This window comes from Colletotrichum aenigma (assembly GCF_013390185.1).
Source record: "Colletotrichum aenigma strain Cg56 chromosome Unknown KSG_Cg56_contig01, whole genome shotgun sequence".
NCBI classification, from domain to species: Eukaryota; Fungi; Ascomycota; class Sordariomycetes; order Glomerellales; family Glomerellaceae; genus Colletotrichum; species Colletotrichum aenigma.
The window spans coordinates 1289692-1308406 of NW_023500907.1; the positions used below are offsets into that span (position 1 = coordinate 1289692).

General features: G+C 51.4%; 3 protein-coding genes across 3 annotated transcripts; 1 reads left to right on the forward strand and 2 right to left on the reverse strand.

Annotated features, from left to right (window-relative positions):
• Window positions 1-1333: 1333 nt before the first annotated feature.
• Window positions 1334-2097, reverse strand: CGCA056_v000342 (uncharacterized protein; the record flags this gene model as incomplete). Its single annotated transcript, XM_037315603.1, has 3 exons — window positions 1334-1634; window positions 1684-2041; window positions 2094-2097. 3 exons carry the CDS (start codon window positions 2095-2097, stop codon window positions 1334-1336), a joined length of 663 nt encoding a protein of 220 aa, XP_037184852.1.
• An 8847-nt stretch (window positions 2098-10944) lies between these two features.
• On the forward strand, window positions 10945-13173 carry ARG1-1 (Argininosuccinate synthase; the record flags this gene model as incomplete). Its single annotated transcript, XM_037315604.1, has 16 exons — window positions 10945-10970; window positions 11035-11047; window positions 11153-11205; window positions 11260-11318; window positions 11374-11396; window positions 11472-11506; window positions 11554-11581; window positions 11633-11663; window positions 11729-11973; window positions 12029-12065; window positions 12119-12189; window positions 12239-12457; window positions 12514-12562; window positions 12616-12667; window positions 12717-13083; window positions 13135-13173. 16 exons carry the CDS (start codon window positions 10945-10947, stop codon window positions 13171-13173), a joined length of 1347 nt encoding a protein of 448 aa, XP_037184853.1.
• Window positions 13174-13364: 191 nt separating this feature from the next.
• On the reverse strand, window positions 13365-13724 carry CGCA056_v000344 (uncharacterized protein; the record flags this gene model as incomplete). The annotated part of the gene is made up of 2 exons (XM_037315605.1): window positions 13365-13624; window positions 13679-13724. The coding sequence occupies 2 exons, from the start codon at window positions 13722-13724 to the stop codon at window positions 13365-13367; spliced, it is 306 nt and encodes a 101-aa protein (XP_037184847.1).
• Between the last annotated feature and the right edge of the window lie 4991 nt (window positions 13725-18715).

The following is an 18715-nucleotide window of genomic DNA, read 5'->3' on the forward strand; positions in this document are numbered from 1 at the left end:
CGATATTTGCGTGCGGTTCCCTTGTAAATGGCTCAAGACATCTGAAAGGCTTAATGAAACTCAGGCGGTGAGCACAACATCGATCACCAACCACCGCCAGCTTCGACAACCTTCTCTGCCCTTCAATGTCCTCTCCACAAAGCTATTATCCGCCAATACTCAGGAAGTGATAGAACAACAAGTCCCTAACCCAAACCTCCCTCCCCACTACGAGCATGTGCAAACTTGATAGAAGTGAGCCAGCCCCGACAACTACTTCGAAACCAGTAGCCGCCACGCCATTACTCGCATAAGGACCACGCTGGATTGTTGCAGCAAAAGCAGTTCATTCTCAACCCCGAAACTTTTTATAGGAAGTCCCAAGAATAAAAGATTTCAGCTCAGCAATCGACAACCCATCCCCTACAAATCAACCTCGAGGAAAACGAAACTTCACACCCCAGCTAAGAACTCCCTCGCGATTCCCACATCCACGTCTCCAGCGTTTAAAAACATGAGTTCAAGCGCAAATACACCAAAAATTTACATCTCATATCTACTACGTAGTGAAGCCGTCGTCAGCTCCGACAAAGCTGCCTCACAACCCCCAGCCCGACACGATCCCAGACACTACAGAAAAAAAATGGCAAGAAAGGGTCCAGGCCCCCGAGCCCACACCGCAACAAAGCTCCCTGCTACGACGCTGCAGGTGTCAAAGGAAGAGCACAGGGTTGTCGCAAACCCACCGCGACAATCCGTTTGATCAGTTTGATCGGCCCGCTCGGACGGTCGGGAGGGTCCCCCGCCGCAAGCCGGCCCCGGTCTGCAGAGGTAGAAAAGAGGAAAAATAAAATGACACTTGCAACAGCAAACAATGCCTTGTCGAGTCAGTGAGGTGCACGAATCATTAAACGAAACAATGCAAACTGTCAGATGGACGTGTCCAATGCCGATGAAGAGGTATAAAAATTATCATTTTTGGATGCCGAGCTGGCCTCAAGACCACCGCCTGGCCGTAGTCTAAACCCGCATGCCAAAGGTGGTGGACTCGGGCCGCTCCTGTGATGTGGATTTTGGGTGCCGGTTTTCCCCTGCAAATGTCCAACGACGTCCCCATGAAACCCGCCTGATGAAAGGGACATGTACCACCAATGATTTGTTTCCAACAAAACAAACAGACCCTCCTGTTTCCTGCCGTACGCCTATAATGAGCAAAAAAGAAAGCACGAGTCTTGCCCAAGAACAACGTGAATGGATATCCAGACACCAAATGCCGTAAAAGATAGAAACGCCGTCTCGTAAGCCGTTGAGGGATAGTGTTGAAGAATATTGCTACACGTATCCTGCGGGTCGTCTACGTCCGCTCGTTGACAACCCACTTCTTCTTCTCCTTGGGGGGCTTCTCCTCATAAGCGGCAGGGCCAGGTCCAGGCATAAATGAGCCGGGTCCTTGGGCGAGACCGGCATGGTTGACGTCGACGCCGGAGCCAGCGATAATACCACTGGGGCCCTTGTGAGCGTGCTTGCCAAGCTCGTACATGCGATCCTTCCTCCTGAGGTAGCGGCGGCGCCAGATGCAAGCACCGATCCAGATGCCAGCGATGGCGACGACGAGAATGACAAGCATGACGACCCATCTCCAGTGGTTGGAGAGCCTGCGAGGTGTTAGCAATCAGTCAAGTCGTGAAAAGCCAGCAAGCTTACCAGTCTCCACCATTGCCGCTGCTGCTTGAGCCTTTTGATGAACCGCTGGTAGCTGTGGAAGAAGCTCCAGATGTTGTTGCAACAGCATTGCCATCGACGGCGTTGCACAGGGATGTGAACCACCCTTGAATGCTGCTGAAGCCAGCGGCATCACACCCAGCATAGTCACACACGCCGGTGGCGGCAGTCTTCCAGGGCTGCAGAGCACTGAAACTGCAGAAGCATTTCTCGTAGGTCGTCTCATCGGCCTCCGCAGCGGCAGGAGGGACGCAAGCGCCGTTGGCATCGTACATGACACCACATTGTGTTGCACAAGCCGGCAGCTGCGCAAAGGGCATCAACGTTGTCGTAGGAGAAGCTGCATGGCGTTAAAATCCGTCAACGGCTGGACGCTGACAGGTGAAACTTACACATTTTGGCGACAGTGAGGAGGCGTCAAGTCGATGTTGCAGATGTCGAGATTGAAAAGATGAGGAGGTTTCGAAGGAAGGATTTAGTCGTAGGTGTTCACCAAAGAGCCAAACAAGGCACTGGAATGCGGAGACAATGGAAGCAATAGAGTGAAATATTTCCTCCTAATTGCGGTCGAACAGAATATGCAGCGATTGGCACGAGTCGAGAAATGAGCCGCAATCCAGCAGGTCAAGCCCAGGTTATTGGGCGTGGTTGGAATGTAATCGAGTCGTGGAAGCGTTGGTCGGTAGTGATGTGGTATGTGTTCGGCCGAGAGATGCTTTGAAAAAGCTTTACTGTTGTATTGGCGGATGGAGTGCGTCGTAATGTTTTCGTCCGAAGTCGTCGGGAGGTCGAGCCAGGTCCAGCTGCCGTCCCAGCTTTCTGCCACACAGAATGCTTCAATGCGTTGCTTTTTGCTCGGTCGATGCAGACTGCAGAAGAGGGCCAGTTTCGTCGTTCCGGGAGGCGAAATCGAGCGCACGTATGTATGGATGCACGTCGCGAGTTGTGTTTTTGGTCGACTTGGAGGTCGGGATTTCTGAGACGCGGTGATTTCGAGAGGGCGGTTATTCGTCACCAGGGGTGGATGCTCGGCTCGGCCTTCGGGATGGTGGGATTGTGAGGGAAGCGAGATTCTCGTGTCAGGCGGACCCCAAAAGCGTACTGGGCGAGATTGATCCCTGGTAGACTTCGTCGGGGAGGAGCTGTTTGGAAAAGAAATTGTCGAGGACGAGAGATAGAATATCGAGCCTCGGATGCGGCAGTCGACGGTGGTGAGGATGAGAATGTGGATGTGGATGTCGAAAGGCTGTTGGAGCGTCTGAGGTATCGTCGGGAGCGGGTTCGATCGGTCGGTCCTTACTCCTGGTCCTCCTCGAGTAGTGACGAAGCGAGTGTGCGGAGGGGAGAAGATAGAGAGGCGGAGGGCGCCGGATTGATCGGGAGAGTCAAAAGACGTCTGTTTCGTGCTCGAGGGTGGTCGGGGTTGGAGATGGAGGAGGGAGAAGAGAGGTGGGAGACAAGAAGAGAAGAGGGCGGAGAGGGAATCGGGAAAGTGATGACTGAATTGATGGGAATCGACAGACCAAAAAGCAAGAAATCGAGGTAAAGAGTAAGACAGACAGACAGACAGCCTACAGTTAAGGTAGGGACGCAGCGAAGAGGGCCGATGGATCGGATGGTACGACCCAGGAGGAGAGCCCTGCGGAGAAGTTAGGTGACTGAATGTATCTCTTGGTATTATTTCATATGAGGAGTTACATATTCAGGTGATGCAGCGAGGCTTCCCTGGCGTGCAGAAGCGCCGCCAGCAAACGGCTAAACAGCAGATGCAGCCCGTAATCCACACCTACCTTACCCTCCAGCACAACACAGCAGGGCATTGCAACCCAGTGGACATCACCTGGGAAGGCCGGAAGGAAGGGATGGCCACTGGAAGGGACATTGAACAGGAAGAGAGGGGGTCACAGGGGGTGGTCTGCTGCTGCTGCTGCGGCGTGGGAGACAAGGGAAGCGCTGCGGGAGCGACGGGCTCTGAGAAGTTCCTGGAAGTTCGAACCTGCTTCGACCAAGTGGCTGGCGAATAGCACCAGCCGAAGGAAGTACGTACCGGGTCCGGGGTTCCAGATGCAGTTTAGCGACTCCAATCGCTTGGCCAGGACCGCTGGATCTTCCCGCCAGGTTTACTGCTCGGGTTGGGGAAGGCGGGATACAGTCGGTACGTACCTCCTGCCTCAAGCCTGGCTTTTTTTTCGTTTTCTTCGACTGCCCGAGGTGAGGGAAGGAACGATGATGGATGGGTGAAATGTTACAGGAAGGCAGCTGCAGCAGGCAGTGACTTCCGCATCTTCAGGTACCTGAGAAAGGCAATCATCATTCACACGGCGCCTTCAATTGCCAATCCTTCCTCACCTGAACTTTGCGTTCTCACTGCCTCCCCCCAACCAACCGTATTTCCGTCATACGAGCATCCAATACCGTCCCCCTCGTCGATGAATAGCAGCCGCCAACAGAGCGCACAAGCTGGGCAGTGCAGCACAGCGCCTGTGCGAGTGCATTTGCAGCTGCCAGCTCAACAGACGATGCACATTTCTACTGCTCTACTGGCCGGTCCGGTCTGACCGAGCGCACTGGACAACAACACCCCAAGACGGGACGAGGCCAGCCGCCTCTTCTCCATCGCAGTCTTGGCCGGCGATGGGCCCCGGGATGGCGGGCTTGGCTATTGAAGACACCGTCACGCACTTCCGCGGCGTATGGCGCTCGCGATGGCTTGCTGTCTCGTCAACACTGTCAATCATCCCCTGGGCTTGCTGCCACCTTCTTTGTGTTGAGAAGCTGAACGAAAAAGGCACCCGGCGCCTTCGAGCACACAGCGACGCCACACGTGGAAAACAAGGCGCCGTTCAGCTGAAAAGAAGGACACCACCCACCAACGCCAACGAAAGCCTGTCACCAGCCTGCTGTTTCCCCTCCTCCGTTTGTCACTGGCAATTGCCATCGCCCACTGCAGGCCACTGCAGGACAACCATCAGCCGGGCAAGACGGAAAACGGAAAGCGTCAAAGTGGTGCAGGGGGTGGCTGGCGCTGAGGTGGATCGCGCCTTACCCTTCCTGTCCAATATTTTCTCCAATATTCCTGCAGCATTTATTGTGGGAATTTCCGACAGGGACCTGCGTGGTGGAGAACAAATTAACACGACTGCGAAAAAACGGGCACTCGCCTCAGTCTCTCCCAAACGCTCGTTTCTCTGTCTCAGTGCCCTGCAGCGACAGATCAGCAAGGGAGAACAGCACACCTGCAAACACTTTGAGCTCGCTGAACCCGTCCGCGGACCACTCTTTTTTTTCTCCTTCATTCACTCAGTCCCGAACACGATAAGGCACAATCTGGCAATCGAGCCCCCTTCATTCTCCACCGTTTCCAACTCCCGCTACTGAAACTGAGGCGCAAAACATCAAAGGGGGTCCTCGTCACCCGGTTCCACGTGGAGAAGGGGCCATCCACCAAAAAGCACTAAGAAAAGGACACAAATGGGCACCGGCAGACAAGTCTCTCAAGACAAAACGCGACGGCACTATCGAATATTGCACCGATGGATCTCGCGGCCTGGCCTTACGGGAGGATGCCACCAATCGCTGACTGTGGTATCACCATTGTACCACCAACTCCAGCCGGAGCGCTAGAAGGCCCCGACCAGACTGCTTCAGTGCTTCTCAGTGCTGGAAAAACAAATCCCAGAAACTCGGGCCAGACAGGCATCAAGCAGCACATCATTGTGCGCCAGGAACTCTATTATCCCGCTGCCAATCAATGCTCCCGTCCGAGCAAATGGCGGCCTCTGATTTGTTGACGTCATGCGCCTCAGCGAAAAGCGTGCGCGAACGTGCTCATTTCTTCAATTATGCTTATGCCTTTTGACTTTCTGGCCGCAGGGTGGCGGACACAGGGCAGCCTGGCAATAGTCATGAACGCGTCCTGCAGACTCAATTGACATTTGACAACAACAAACTCTCAGCCAGCGAAGGAACGGCGAGCGGGACGAATGGGGGAGAAATATCCGCACCTCATCCTGCCGTGCCGAACCATCCAATCCATCCCGTCATTCGCTTACCTAAGAAGCTTGAACCCTGAGATCTGGACCAAACACAAACAAACCCCTCCCTCCAGGGCGAGCGATCTGTCAGAGACACGAAAGTCGCTCCAAAAATACACAGTCAGCTTACGAATGCAACTGTTTATCAATCTCGCCAAAAGCACTTCCCGCCCCCATTGTCAGCTTTCTCACTCAATTGTGCCGCCGCCCGCATACAACCTTCATTTACCGGACATCTCGAATTCCCCGGTCCATTCCATTACCTCCGGTGAGTTCTTGGCCGCTGCGTGAGTACGCGGGGAAGCACCGCAGAATGCATGACGTCTCGTCCGCTGCCAACAGTCCGCCAAGCAGCGCCGTTTCGCTCGGCGGTCCTCCATGTGCATCCGGATTCGATAGCCGAGAGAATCAACAAGGAATACGAGCCTGCCCTGCGCATGCAGCCGATCTCCAAGACAGATAATCTGCTCTTTAATATCGTGGGGTCGGACAAGCAACACACGTTTGAGAATGCGAAGACATTGACACCAATGGACTTGGCTAATTGGCGCCGACGCATCACAAGGCTTTCGGCCCGCGCTGCTCGAGACGTTGGCGGCGAGCCACGCCAGGCACCGCCGTCTCGAACAGTCTGGCCGAGACCGCGTCGCCAGCCACTCTGAATCCTCCCTCAGCTGGCATCTCTTCAGCAACATTACGAGCCACAGGTTGGTTGGTTGGGTGGCCAAGCCGTGGCTTGGCTGAAGGTTTGACCAAGACGCTTGGCACTTGTCATACAAATTTTGGGACGAGGGGACCAACCTCCGCACTGGCACGGAGAACGGGACGTGCAAGAGTTCAACTCGAACCACCGTGGCCAATGAATGACGCTGACAATGTTCCTATTTCGCCCAATGACCTCTGGTTGCATCGGCCGCAAACCCGGGGCTCTTCACGGAGCTCGGGCCCGATAATTGCGGGGCTTCCGGCGACACCTCCACGGTGGTGTTCCACATAGGCTTTCCCGTGGCCGACAAAACACCTTCCGTACATGACAAGAGGTTTGGATAGCCTTGAAGCTTTTCTCCAAAACTCAACGGGCATGTAATCGTCAGCGCTTTGTTGATTTCCTTCAGGCCGGGTGCGTCTTAAACACTGCTCAACAAACCTCGTCTCGCCTCTGACATGTTTCCAATTTGACGGCGAGAGCCAACTATCCAACTAATGCCTCGAGATACGTTAGCGTGTGAGGTTGACCCTGTTGGTACTGCATCTGCACGAGGTCTCTCGGGATTATCATCTGACCCACGATCTCACGGACCAAAGTGAGAAACATTATCTATTTACGAACGAATTCTCATGGATGTTAACAAGACCATCATTTCTGAGATTGAACTTAAAACTTAGAGACTCGCAATGCAAGGGAGGCTGAAGAAGGAACAAGACCGAGTCACCCTTCTTCGCAAGTGCTTCATGTCAAGCAACGAACCCACCACCATAAAATACCCTGTGATGTCGAATTCATTGAAGTTCCTACAAGATCGATCCATTCTTGGGCGGGAAATCCTCAATACGCCACTTGAAAGCTGAAGAGCAAAAGCGGTCTCGTCATCGTAGCCGATGACATTCAACCGCTCAATTTCGAGGTCTATTGACACCTAGATTTCCATCTCCCGCTGCCTTATCTCAAGCATTCCGGTAGAATAATCTCGCATAGACAATGTGCCCGACTCTAAGCTCTAATCTCCCCTGCATGTGACTCTGACGGCCGGCCCTGCGAGGTGCGTGGTGGACTGTAACTAACGCTAGCACGAAGACAGCCAAGAAAAAGTCTGAAGGGGCAGCCGCCGATTGTCTGTGATGTGCAGTTCTACCTCTGAAATCAAACCGCATATTTATATCCGGCATACCAGGAATCAATCCGTGAGAGCTCTGCAGTTTGAGGAAGTTGGCTGCCAGCGTATAAAAGCGAGAGTCCGGACACTAGTCCAACGAGTAGCGAGCACGGGAATACGATGGTCTTTTACCATTAGTGGCTCCTTGTCCGGAAACTTGGAAGTCTCCGGCAGCCGTTACGATTAATGAATCCCCTACCATTCACTGTCATGTGTGGTGGAAGGTACAGAGCTCTACCATCCAGTATTTCTCGTTGATTATTCCCAGCTAGTACCTTGACAGCGGCTCCCGTTCATGGGACCGAGATCAAGTTCCTCCTGACTGTGTTGATGAATAAAGTTGCTTGCCGGGATGGGCTTCTTCGCAAAGGTCTCATTTTAGCCTTTACCCATCCAGAGGGCATCCGGTGGGGGGCATTTGCTCTGGCTCGGAGACCAGCTGTTACGGCTGGTTATCACAAGCATTTTACACTTAATTCGAACTGGACGTGTGTTCGCCTGTGGTCACTCGGAGAAATGGTTGGGAGCCGCATCATGCGGAGCATAGCGAACCGAAGGCCGGTATCTGGTAAATTGATGACAACGTCATTGTCCCCAATGCCCGAAGAATGGATGGTAAGGTGTCTATTTGCGCTCTTGGCTACAGACTCTGAACTAGTGTTCTCGACAATCACATCTCCATTTTCCAGGATTCAAAGATGAGATCGCAATAGGGTGTGTAAGGAAAGACTGTCCAGAGACAGTGATGTCTTATTTGAAGCCCAAAGTAGCTTCAGCGAAATCAAATATCTGTTGGTGTGCTTTCTGCCCTTCTACATTATTCTTGATTTATTCCTAGTTTGGAACACACACGGCATAGCAAGACAGAAACTTGAAAGAATCAGGACACTCGCCATATCCGTGTTACGCATGTGCTGCTAACTGTTCTCCAGCAGCCATAGACCTACGCCATTGACAAACTGTGCGACAAATAGCATTGGTGAAACAGATCAGCACGCCTACATTATGAATGATATATATTTACATGAACCCCACTGTCGCGAATGAGTAAAGGCTCATGGCAGCAAGAAATTGTGCCAACAAGCATGAATCAATCGGGTTGTGAGGAACGCCTTGCCTCATTGCCCATGGGAGACAGATGACGAAATACATTTGCAGAACGCTTCGATTGTACCAACCATTCTTGCTTGGACTTCTGTCGAGTATATATTCCAACATAGCCAGAGCTGTACTCCGGCTCAGCCAGAAGCAATTGGATGGCAAGACGTCTGATCCTTCACAATCAATAACTTAAACCAACAGCATCGATAAGTAGAAATCTCTGAGTTTCTGTCATCGGTCTCACAAATGAGAAATTACGCGGTGTAGCCATAATATTTTCTATCTTCCCTTGTGTATTGGAGTCATATAAACTGGAAATGAAGTGATGCCAAAGAGGGCGAGGCGAGATGAGCACGTTGAAAATCCCTCTTTACTCGTTGAAATTACTCACATCTAGAATTTTGAGCGTCGCCAACTCGCTGTTTTCAACCGAGAAAGCGAAAGTAAAAGAGGGCCAATTGGCTCGAGAAGTTCACATGACAGAGTCTGATAATTTATACAACGTACTTGCATCACGGAAGGATCAAGTTGAACATGAAGAACATCTCGTGAGATAAAACCCATAACTGTCAGCTTCAGAATTATCTCCACAAGCAAATGTCATCGATCGAGCACATCAGGAGAGCTAACCTACTCATCAAGTTAAGGTACGTCAGTGAGGGCTGAACTTGCATGATAATGTTGTCGTTTCGTGCTGCAGCCCCCGCATCGTGACAAATTGGAAAACCGTCTTCGGGGGAGTGTTTCCTGTGCATGATGCCTTATAAAAGGCGAGAAATCAAAGAGGCCAGAGTAGAAAACTGACGGTCTATCGATTGTGGCAATCAACAACCAATGCTTCGGAAATAATGACTGCCAGCACAGTGAACACCTCTCATGTCGTTGATCTTTAGGTTGTACTAGGTTTCCAAGACAATCCAACAGAATGTGGGTGACAAGCATATCATTTCTGGGAAACAGCGGAGAATGACAGCCCATAACTGATCAATATATACTCCGCCGTTGCTGGATCATTTGATGCTGTTCGGCCTCTGAAAGCTGCAACGGGGGTTGGGTGTGGACGATGGAGCAAAGTCATGTCGCGGTTAACCCGTAGACTATGCGATGGATATTTGAGTTCGTAGAGTGTGTAATAGTGGGTATAAATTATCTACATCTCATCCGTCGAAACCCAAACCACGATACCCACAATAAATCGCTTTGCTGGGGTGTTTTGCTTTACCTTCTGATCAGATGATCGGGGCTGCACTGGTGATATGTTTTCGAATGCCCGAGGAATACTCAATGTGATGACGTGAGCTCTCCGTCACATAGAATACCAGTTTTCCAATGATTATTCCAGCTAAAAGAACACCTGCCGAGTAAGGACGTCAGGGTGGCGAGGTAAATCGCAGTGCGTGGTTCTCAACATGCCCGGACACTGCCGCCAGCTTTTGGAGAATTACTGCGTCGAAGGACGTGTCTTACGTTTGAAGCGGGTAGAGAGCAGTCCCGCATGGTATATCATTTGCTGGTGAAATCTTCACCTCGTTGGACACGAGGACTCCAATTAATACCTTTCCAAGAGACGCTAGTCAACGCCGGACCGACAACTTTGTTCCAAGATAACTTACTCAGGACTTCAAAGACTGCCCCTTGATTGTAGTGAGTCACAGTTGGAAAAGGAAAAGCGTTTCCATCTCGCCAGCGAGAATCCTGCACTATTTCACCAAAGTTCCAATGTGCCCAGGTATCAATCGTTGTCGTCGGGTCTCCAGCGTCGCTAGCCTACTCCACCCTAGGAAGGAAGCTCGAGCCGGCCGCGCCCGTGCTGGGAAGGAAAGCCGAGACGAGACACCACGACCACGCGCGTCAAACGGCACCAAAATGGCTACCTCTTCGCGGAGCTTCATCTCTGGGCACGAACGCCCGCATATCCCGGCTATCTGGAACAGATGCAGGATCTTTCCGGATTGATGTAGGATGTGACTCAATGGCCAGTGTTTGGTCGGGATGTTCCTGCCGCGTGCAGGGGCGCGTTGAAGGGCGTACTTTGAGTCACCGATAAGACTGTGTATAGGAATTGAACAGGTCAAGCTGGAAACTATAAGAGATGCATTTCAACTTTCTCAGGATAAGCTACATGTAATCTTCATTTGAAATCCTGTGTATCTTTTCTCTGGGCCTTCCGTCTTTCCTGATCCCCTGACTCGTCGGCAAACAACATTACAACCCTTCCGCAAACGGCCACCAAAATGTCGAAAGGCAAAGTTTGTCTCGCGTGAGTTTATTCCAGAATACAGATCGTTACAGATATGGCAACATGCTGAGAACATCGTCAATAGCTACTCCGGCGGCGTAAGTTCTCTCTCCCGATGCAATACCGCTTCACATTTGACAGCACAACCCGCCCAAATGGCACATACATGGTATAGCAACGTGAAGACTGATGTCAATCGCTAGCTCGATACTTCAGTCATCCTCGCTTGGCTAGTGGGACAGAATTACGAAGTCATGTTCGTAACCTTACGTACCATCAATCGGCGTGGCTCCCACTGACGCCTCAAAAGCTGCTACATTGCCGACGTCGGACAGGAGGAATCCGATTGGGCTTCGGTTGAGAAGAAAGGTAAAGTTCTTGAAAACTTCCGAGATACTTGCTTATGCCAACAATCAAAACATAGCTCTGCAGATAGGCGCGACAAAGGTGCGGTAACTCACGGTGCACTTGGCTGTAGACCGAAGAAGACGAAAATTGTTACTGATGATCGTGCCGTTGTAGTTGATCGTCGATGACTTGAAGCGGGAATTCGTCGAGTAAGGCAGGTCCCCACGTCAACATTGCTCGAGCTCACGTCTTTCAGAGAGTTGTGCTGGAAAGCTATCCAATGCGTGAGAAATCCTCGGGACACCTTCTTAGCTTTAATTGACTACAGCGTCTAGAATGCTGTGTATGAGAGTCTCTACTTGCTAGGTGAGCTGGATTTATATTACACTTGAAAAGGAAGAAGGAAAGAAACCCTGGCTGACAAAATACAGGAACTAGCTTGGCTCGGCCAGTCATTGCTCGAGGCCAGATGAGGGCTGCTGCCCGAGAAGGGTGCCAATTTGTGTCCCATGGCTGCGTACGACCGACCACATCACTCCTTGTAAGCGAGGTTAATCGCTGGCAGACCGGGAAGGGCAATGACCAAGTGCGGTTCGAGCTGACATTCGCCACGATCAATCCCGAGATACGATGTATTACTCCTTGGCGCCTGCCTGAATTCTACAAGCGATTTGAAGTATGATCACGCGTTGTATGCGGTGACAGTCATAAGCTGATAGGCCATTCCACAGGGTCGAAACGATCTTCTTGACTATGCCGCTAAGAAAGGTACTGCTGCAGGGCCTCCTGGAGTACCCTCTTCCAAGCTGACAAAACCTCAGGGATCCCCGTCTCGTCGACCAAGGCGAAGCCATTCTCCATGGATGACAACTTTGCCCATTGCTCCTACGAGGTAAGTCGCCTAAAAAGCACCATAAGAAAAGCATAGCTGACGAGAATAGGCGGGCGTTCTCGAGGACCCAGACGTAACGCCCCCAGAGGACATGTGGACTAAAACAGTCTCCCCACTGAAAGCTCCCGATAAGCCCCTTGATATCACGATCTTCTTTGAAAAAGGGACGCCGGTGAAAGTTTTCACTCCGCAGCAGACTGCTACCGATTCTGTTGAGCTCTTTGGGCTTCTCAATCGAATCGGCGGGGAATATGGAGTTGGCCGTATTGTGGGTGTATGATCAACTCCAAGGGCTTTCCAGCTTTGAGCTGACAAGCGCTGCAGGACATCGTTGAGAACCGATTCATCGGACTCAAGTCTCGTGGATGCTATGGTATGACCACTGTATTCATTTGAACATGAAGAGCATGTTCTGACACAAACCAGACTCCCCAGCTATGACCATCCTCCGTCTCGCGCACATCTCCATCGAGGGACTGTAAGAAGCATCATCACTTGCATCTGTGTGTATCTGCTACTGCTCCCAGTGTCCTCGACGGCCGAGTCATCTCTTTGCGAAACGCGATGAGCCAGCAGTGGTCTGAGCTCATCTATCAGGGTGCTTACTTTAGCCCCGAGAGGGCATTCTTGCAGCGTGAGCTTTTCAAGCACTGGGAATTTCGAAAGACAGGTGATCGTGAGCTCACACTCATGACAGCGAGCCTTGACTACTCTCAGCAGAGGGTCAACGGTCAAGTCCGACTTCGACTGTACAAAGGCGGCGTGTATGTACTCGGCCGCTCATCGGATGGGAAGCTGTACTCCGAGGAGGATGCTTCGATGGATTCTCTTACTACGTTCGATCCTCTGGATACCACTGGGTTCATTACTATCCAGGCTATTCGCTTGAAGAAGGTGTGTCATTTCAAAGAATGGCGAGGTCCGACAAACTGACTTAATGTGCAGTACGGTATGCAAATGGCGGAGGCCGGTGCCAAGTTTTAATCTTGGTTTGTCTAGGGGGTTGGTGATGAGATTGGCGGTTTTGTGCACTGGACTGTGTGGAACTGTGAAACTCTGGGCCGAGAAAAGTCTATTGCAAGTGCACAGTCTAGTAGTCTATGAGAGAATGGAAATACCAAGGAAATTGACCAGGTCTAATGGCATCATGTACATCAACCTGTCTGGCGTTATCGCTACTTGCGGGACGTGGCATACGTCGCAGCGGCACCCGATCCCTGGTGTCCACCTGCATGGGCCGAGGCCGATCCCGCTGCGGGTACTTCCGCAATGTTGTTGAACGGCTCTTGCCAAGACGGCTCGGTAAGCCAGCGCCCGACGGGGTAGCTGGCGCTCGAGCTTTGAGCCGAGCGTTGACCACGATCCAGCGAGGGGTCTTGCCAGGAGCGGTTGACCGGGACGGTGCTGGAGCTTTTAGAGCTCTTGCTGCTGGAGCCTGTTTTGACATGAACATGGCCATCACTGAGACATACGGAGCTGGGATACTTACTCTTTGACTTGGATGAGGAAGATTGCTTGGCCGAAGACTTCGCCATTGTGATGGTTGAGCAGAGGTTGTTGAGGTTGGAAATTTAAGTCTTGTTGGTGATCAACAGGGCAAGTCCAGAATTCTACTGTGGCTAGGGTGCTTGTTGTTGTGATGCTGATGGCAGTGGAAAGGTTGTCTGGTAGTTTGCGGTGTTGTAGCTTAGTGTGTGGTAATGAGACTGCATGTGCTGATGATGGAAGTTCTTCAACGCAAACTAGGTTGAGAATGGGGCTGGTCTTTATACGCATTTGCTCGGCCCTTTTTCACGGAGGTTTGGAAGAGCTCGAGAAATCTCGTCCAACCGTGTCACAGTTTTACTGAGATAGTGGTTTCCTCCCCTTCCCAAGTTCTAGGGCTGTTCTCTCTAGCGCCAACAGTTCCACATGTGCCTTTGAGTTACAATGATCCACACGTGTTGCGAATTTTGCATGGCGCCTGTGCCTCCGCCCAAAATGCATCAGCATTGCCGACGCTTCCAAGGACGGCTTCTGTCGTACTGCGCTAGTAGTTTCTATCGGCCGAGGGATTAAAGCATGGGCCGTACAACAAAACCTTGAAGCTGAAGCTGTTGGCGGAAATGACAAACTGACGATGCAGACGCCAACATGCATTCAGCTCAGCTAGGTAGTTGTAAGAGACGAACCCGACATCGGCAAGTTGGCATCTTCCATGATATCTTCCTTTCCGAGAGTGGCTTTTTGTCCTACTCTCTTTACATCAAAATCATCAGACTTTACCTGCAGAACAACCTTCTTCCGGTGACGGGACAATGCAGAACCCGTATTTCTGCGGTTCAACAAACTTGCCGAAGCCGCCCCCGCCCGCCCGAGACACGCCCTCTGCACGTTCCGGTGCCGAAAGAAATGTACACTCTGGCCTTCGGGCAGACTTGCATCTTCAACCTTCCCACGAGGAAAAACATGTGACACGGGCACCACCAAAACGTCGCTAGACTCGCATCCGCGCTTCCGCGGAAGATTTTGCCACGGCCGCTGCCGGGGCCGACCTAATCTCGCAACGGAAAGCTGCATTTGATTGCATTACTCGGGACCAGTGGAATGGGTGATTGAATCGATACTGGTCCACGGAGGTCACCAAGCGCCCTCGGCACGACAACTGTGTACAATTCTCCAGAGCTCTGTACACAAGCTCTTATGGTGTTCGTTTCGTCATCTAGTGTTATACTACGCCATGACGGAAGCGAAGCTCTGAAGGATGATTGACCGGGTATCAAAATGGAATACGAATTCTCTATCTCGAACTGACACCTTAAAGGCTGAGATACCCCTGAATATCAAACCCACGTGTTTGTAAATCATTCATTGACCGATGAGGTGACACATCGATGACTGGGTGTGTCACAGCATCTACCCGTCAATCAATACAATACTCAAATGGCATCAACATTCAGCTTCTGCTACATGGCAGAAACAAGTAATGGTCCATCAGCTCCTACCGATGCAGATGATCGGCAAGTCATGCCTTGGAGGATCGATGTTTCCGTGATACCCCTCTGTACCACGCGATCCCCTCGAGCATTAACCAGGAACGGACACGCGACTTCATAGTTGAGTGTTCTTCCAATCGGAGTTGCCGGGGAAGAAATGGAGAAGTTCAGAAACATTATGAGGCTAATGATGAAATAAACGCAGATCAATCTGGCCAAGAATTGCCCCTCTCTGTTACCCCTTTTCCGCATTCACCAAGCCAGCCCTAATCCAACCGAGACATTGCATGTAGTACACCACGTGAGGGTATCACGAAGTATGAGACATACAGGGAGATCACCTGTCAGGCCATCCATCATCAGCCACAGTTGCGCAAGATTCCAGCCCCTCTATGAGACGATGCCACTGTAGAGCATCAGCTCCTTCCCTAGACGTTAAGTCGGCGAGAATAGAAGCCCTCTAGATGCGGGCCCCACGTGTTGTGTGACGCTCAGCACATGGCCGAAAGACAAGAGGCGCTCGTAATAACTCTACATACGACCGTTACGAGGGCTTGGAAGCGAGTTGCGATGCTTCTACGTTATTGTCATCCTCGACAGAAGCTTTAACCGAGATTTGACGGGTTCATGGGGCTGAGATACGGTCTTAGGTTGATCGAGAAGCCGAGCTGAATTACGTGAGTCTCGCGAAATTCAAGCTTCGCACAGCTCAAGCCAAGTTACTTCCAGTCTGCATGGATCATGGTCTTGAACTTGGCAAGGAATTCCTCTAGGCCGGCTAACATTGCCGAGGGGTCCTCCAGGGCTGGGAAGTGTCCGCCCTAGGAACTGCGTCAGCCTTTTGTTGTTCGTAAGTCGGGAGAAATCAGAACCTGCGGAGGTACCTTCTCGTAGTCCTTGTAAAAGATCAAGTTAGGGAACGCTTTCTCGACCCAAGCTCTTGGTGCAGGTACGAGCTCGCGGGGGAAGTTCGACACACCAAAGGGCTTGTCTTCTGGGAAAGGAACAGTGGCGGGGAACCGGTTGGAATAGATGCAGCGTGGGTACGTATCGGTAAGCCAGTAAAGTGTTACGCTGGCGAGGATTGTTTCCAGGGGCATCGGAATCTCTGTCCAGTCCCGGAACTTCTCGCCGATCCTGTTGTGCAATTTAAGCCTCGTCTAGATGACGACGACGACGACGGCGGCGGCGGCGGCGGCGGCGGCGAAGAAGAAGAAGAAGAAGAAGAAGAAGAAGAAGAAGAAGAACAAACAGATTAAGGATTAAGAAGACCATTTGCATACCAGGGGGGGCGGAAAGAATAAACGAAGATGACCACATAAAACCGGTCGGGGAAGGTGCCTCGAGGTACTCACCATGCTAATAAAGCCAACGGACTAGATGCCACCGTGAGCCCAATGGTTCCTGGCGTAGTCTGATGCATGAGGGAATAACCGAAACCAATTGTGAAAAAGCCCTGAGCATTGATCATGCGCTGGTTGTCTTCTTCTGAATAGCCGTCCATATGAGATGGGGCTTGCTCTTTCGTCGCAAATAAGCCATTCACTAGATCATGTCAGGTCTTTGATGCATTAAAAATAAGGCTTGCATGCGCAGATAAGGGAACCAGAAATATGGTATAGAGAGGCCGTACTGTGAAAAGCTCTGCAGCCATCATGCCCCCAAGCCATGATCCTCGCAAACAATGTGCCAACATCACCTCCATGAGTAATGTAAGCCTTGCCAAACCCCATGTGGACCATGAGGTGATTAAGAATTTTTGTGGCATCTTGAAAGTCAAACTCCTTGTCCACAAACGATGCAACATCGCTCGAAGCTGAGATTGATGAGTAGCCGTAGCCGGGAAGCGAGGGAACGATGATGTGGTAAGGTAATGTCTTCGAAGTGTATTTTGCTTTCAGAAGCTCAAGAATGGGCAGGTACTCCAAAACGCTCCCTGGGAAGCCGTGCAGCAGAAGGACAGGTATCGCGTCTTTGCGATCGGAGAAGAGCGCAAGAAAGTGAATGTCATATTCCAGACCTCTTTCCCATTTTGCATCAATATCTGCGAGTGGCAGAGTGAACAGGAAATTGGGTATAGCATTGATGCGGGCTTCGTGTGACCGCCATGAGAAGCGGGCGGAGTCTATCCACGCAGCTTTGGCGTTGGAGAGCCATTCGTGAGTTGTTCCAAAAGCTTCTTGGGTATTCTCCCATGTTTTGGGACAAATCTTAGAGACTTTTAGAAGTGTTTGGAGATCATCGATCGATACTTGGGGGACGCTGATTGCGAATGGCACAATTGAGGGAGAATGACAAGGGGCCGCCGAGAAAAAATCTGGATCGTCCATCGCCGACCAAGTAGTATAAGGTGCTCACGAGCAGTCGAACGAAAATGGATCGATCACCTCCGCAAACCCACTCGTCGAGAAGGTTCGCTGGGTATTTATACACGAATCCTGGTACCCAAAGGAACCCGACATGCAGCTTCTACGGGTAAGACGAATGTCACCTGCATGTGTCCAAACCAATCGCAAGACGCAACATTGTCTGCGCTACGACGAATCAGTCTTCGTAAATCGCATGATACTGTTATATAACTACAAATTTAGAGTCATTCGGACCATAATTGAGGACGAGAAGGCCGATACGCGATACTCGCTCAAACAGTAGCGGAGGAGATCGTTGGGTGCGCAGTCGGGGCTCAAAGGCGATGCGACAGCATCTTGATCAGAAGCAATGGATGCTCTCAGGCAATAAGCATCGCCGAGAAGAATATTTCTTCACGAAGAAGGATAGATCCCCACAAAGAACCGCTAGTATAGTGAGAGGTAAGAACTGATAACTCATAGACTTGTAAGACGGCTGACGAATGGCAAACCACAAGTGGAAACAACATCGAGCATTAAACCATGAAAGCGTCACGGGTGGCTGCGGCACAGGTCAAGCCAGCCGGCTCGTCACCGTTGAGCGATTCTTTGTTAGGAAATCTTACCTCTTTTGGGGCATCTTTGCGATTTCCCAAGGCGGAATGTAAGCACCAAGGTCACACTTGAACCCTATTGTTCTCTTTAGACGCGCTAGAGATAAGAGGCAAAGCTCAATGTGGCCCACATCGAGATCTACAATGGCCTTGAACGGAACCGTCGTCCGGTCGACTCCCCGCCTGCCCGGCCGGAGCAGCCGGCGACGTCCGGAGCTGGCCTGTCCAAGTCCACTGCCGAGTGGGGCCGACCGGCTACGGACGCTCATTTCGGAGGTCTCGGTGACTTGAGTATCTGCCAAGCGCCTTGGCTTTCAGCCTTCGCTGCGCCGGAACGTTCATTTGATGATAGCTCATCTCATTCAAGTCACTTGGCATAGCTGACGTCGAATTTGTCACGGCTAAATCCATACCAATGCTTTCAGCGGAAGACAGGTGCAACTGCACGTGGATTGTCCGAGGCTGGTGATGGGGAAGCTTCTATTGTTCAACCTTAGCCAAGAAGAGGCAGACTCAAAACATTACGCAGATACATTTGTTGTCAAGATCTGGCATCTTGCAGTCAGTGCATTGCCGCTGATCATTTTCG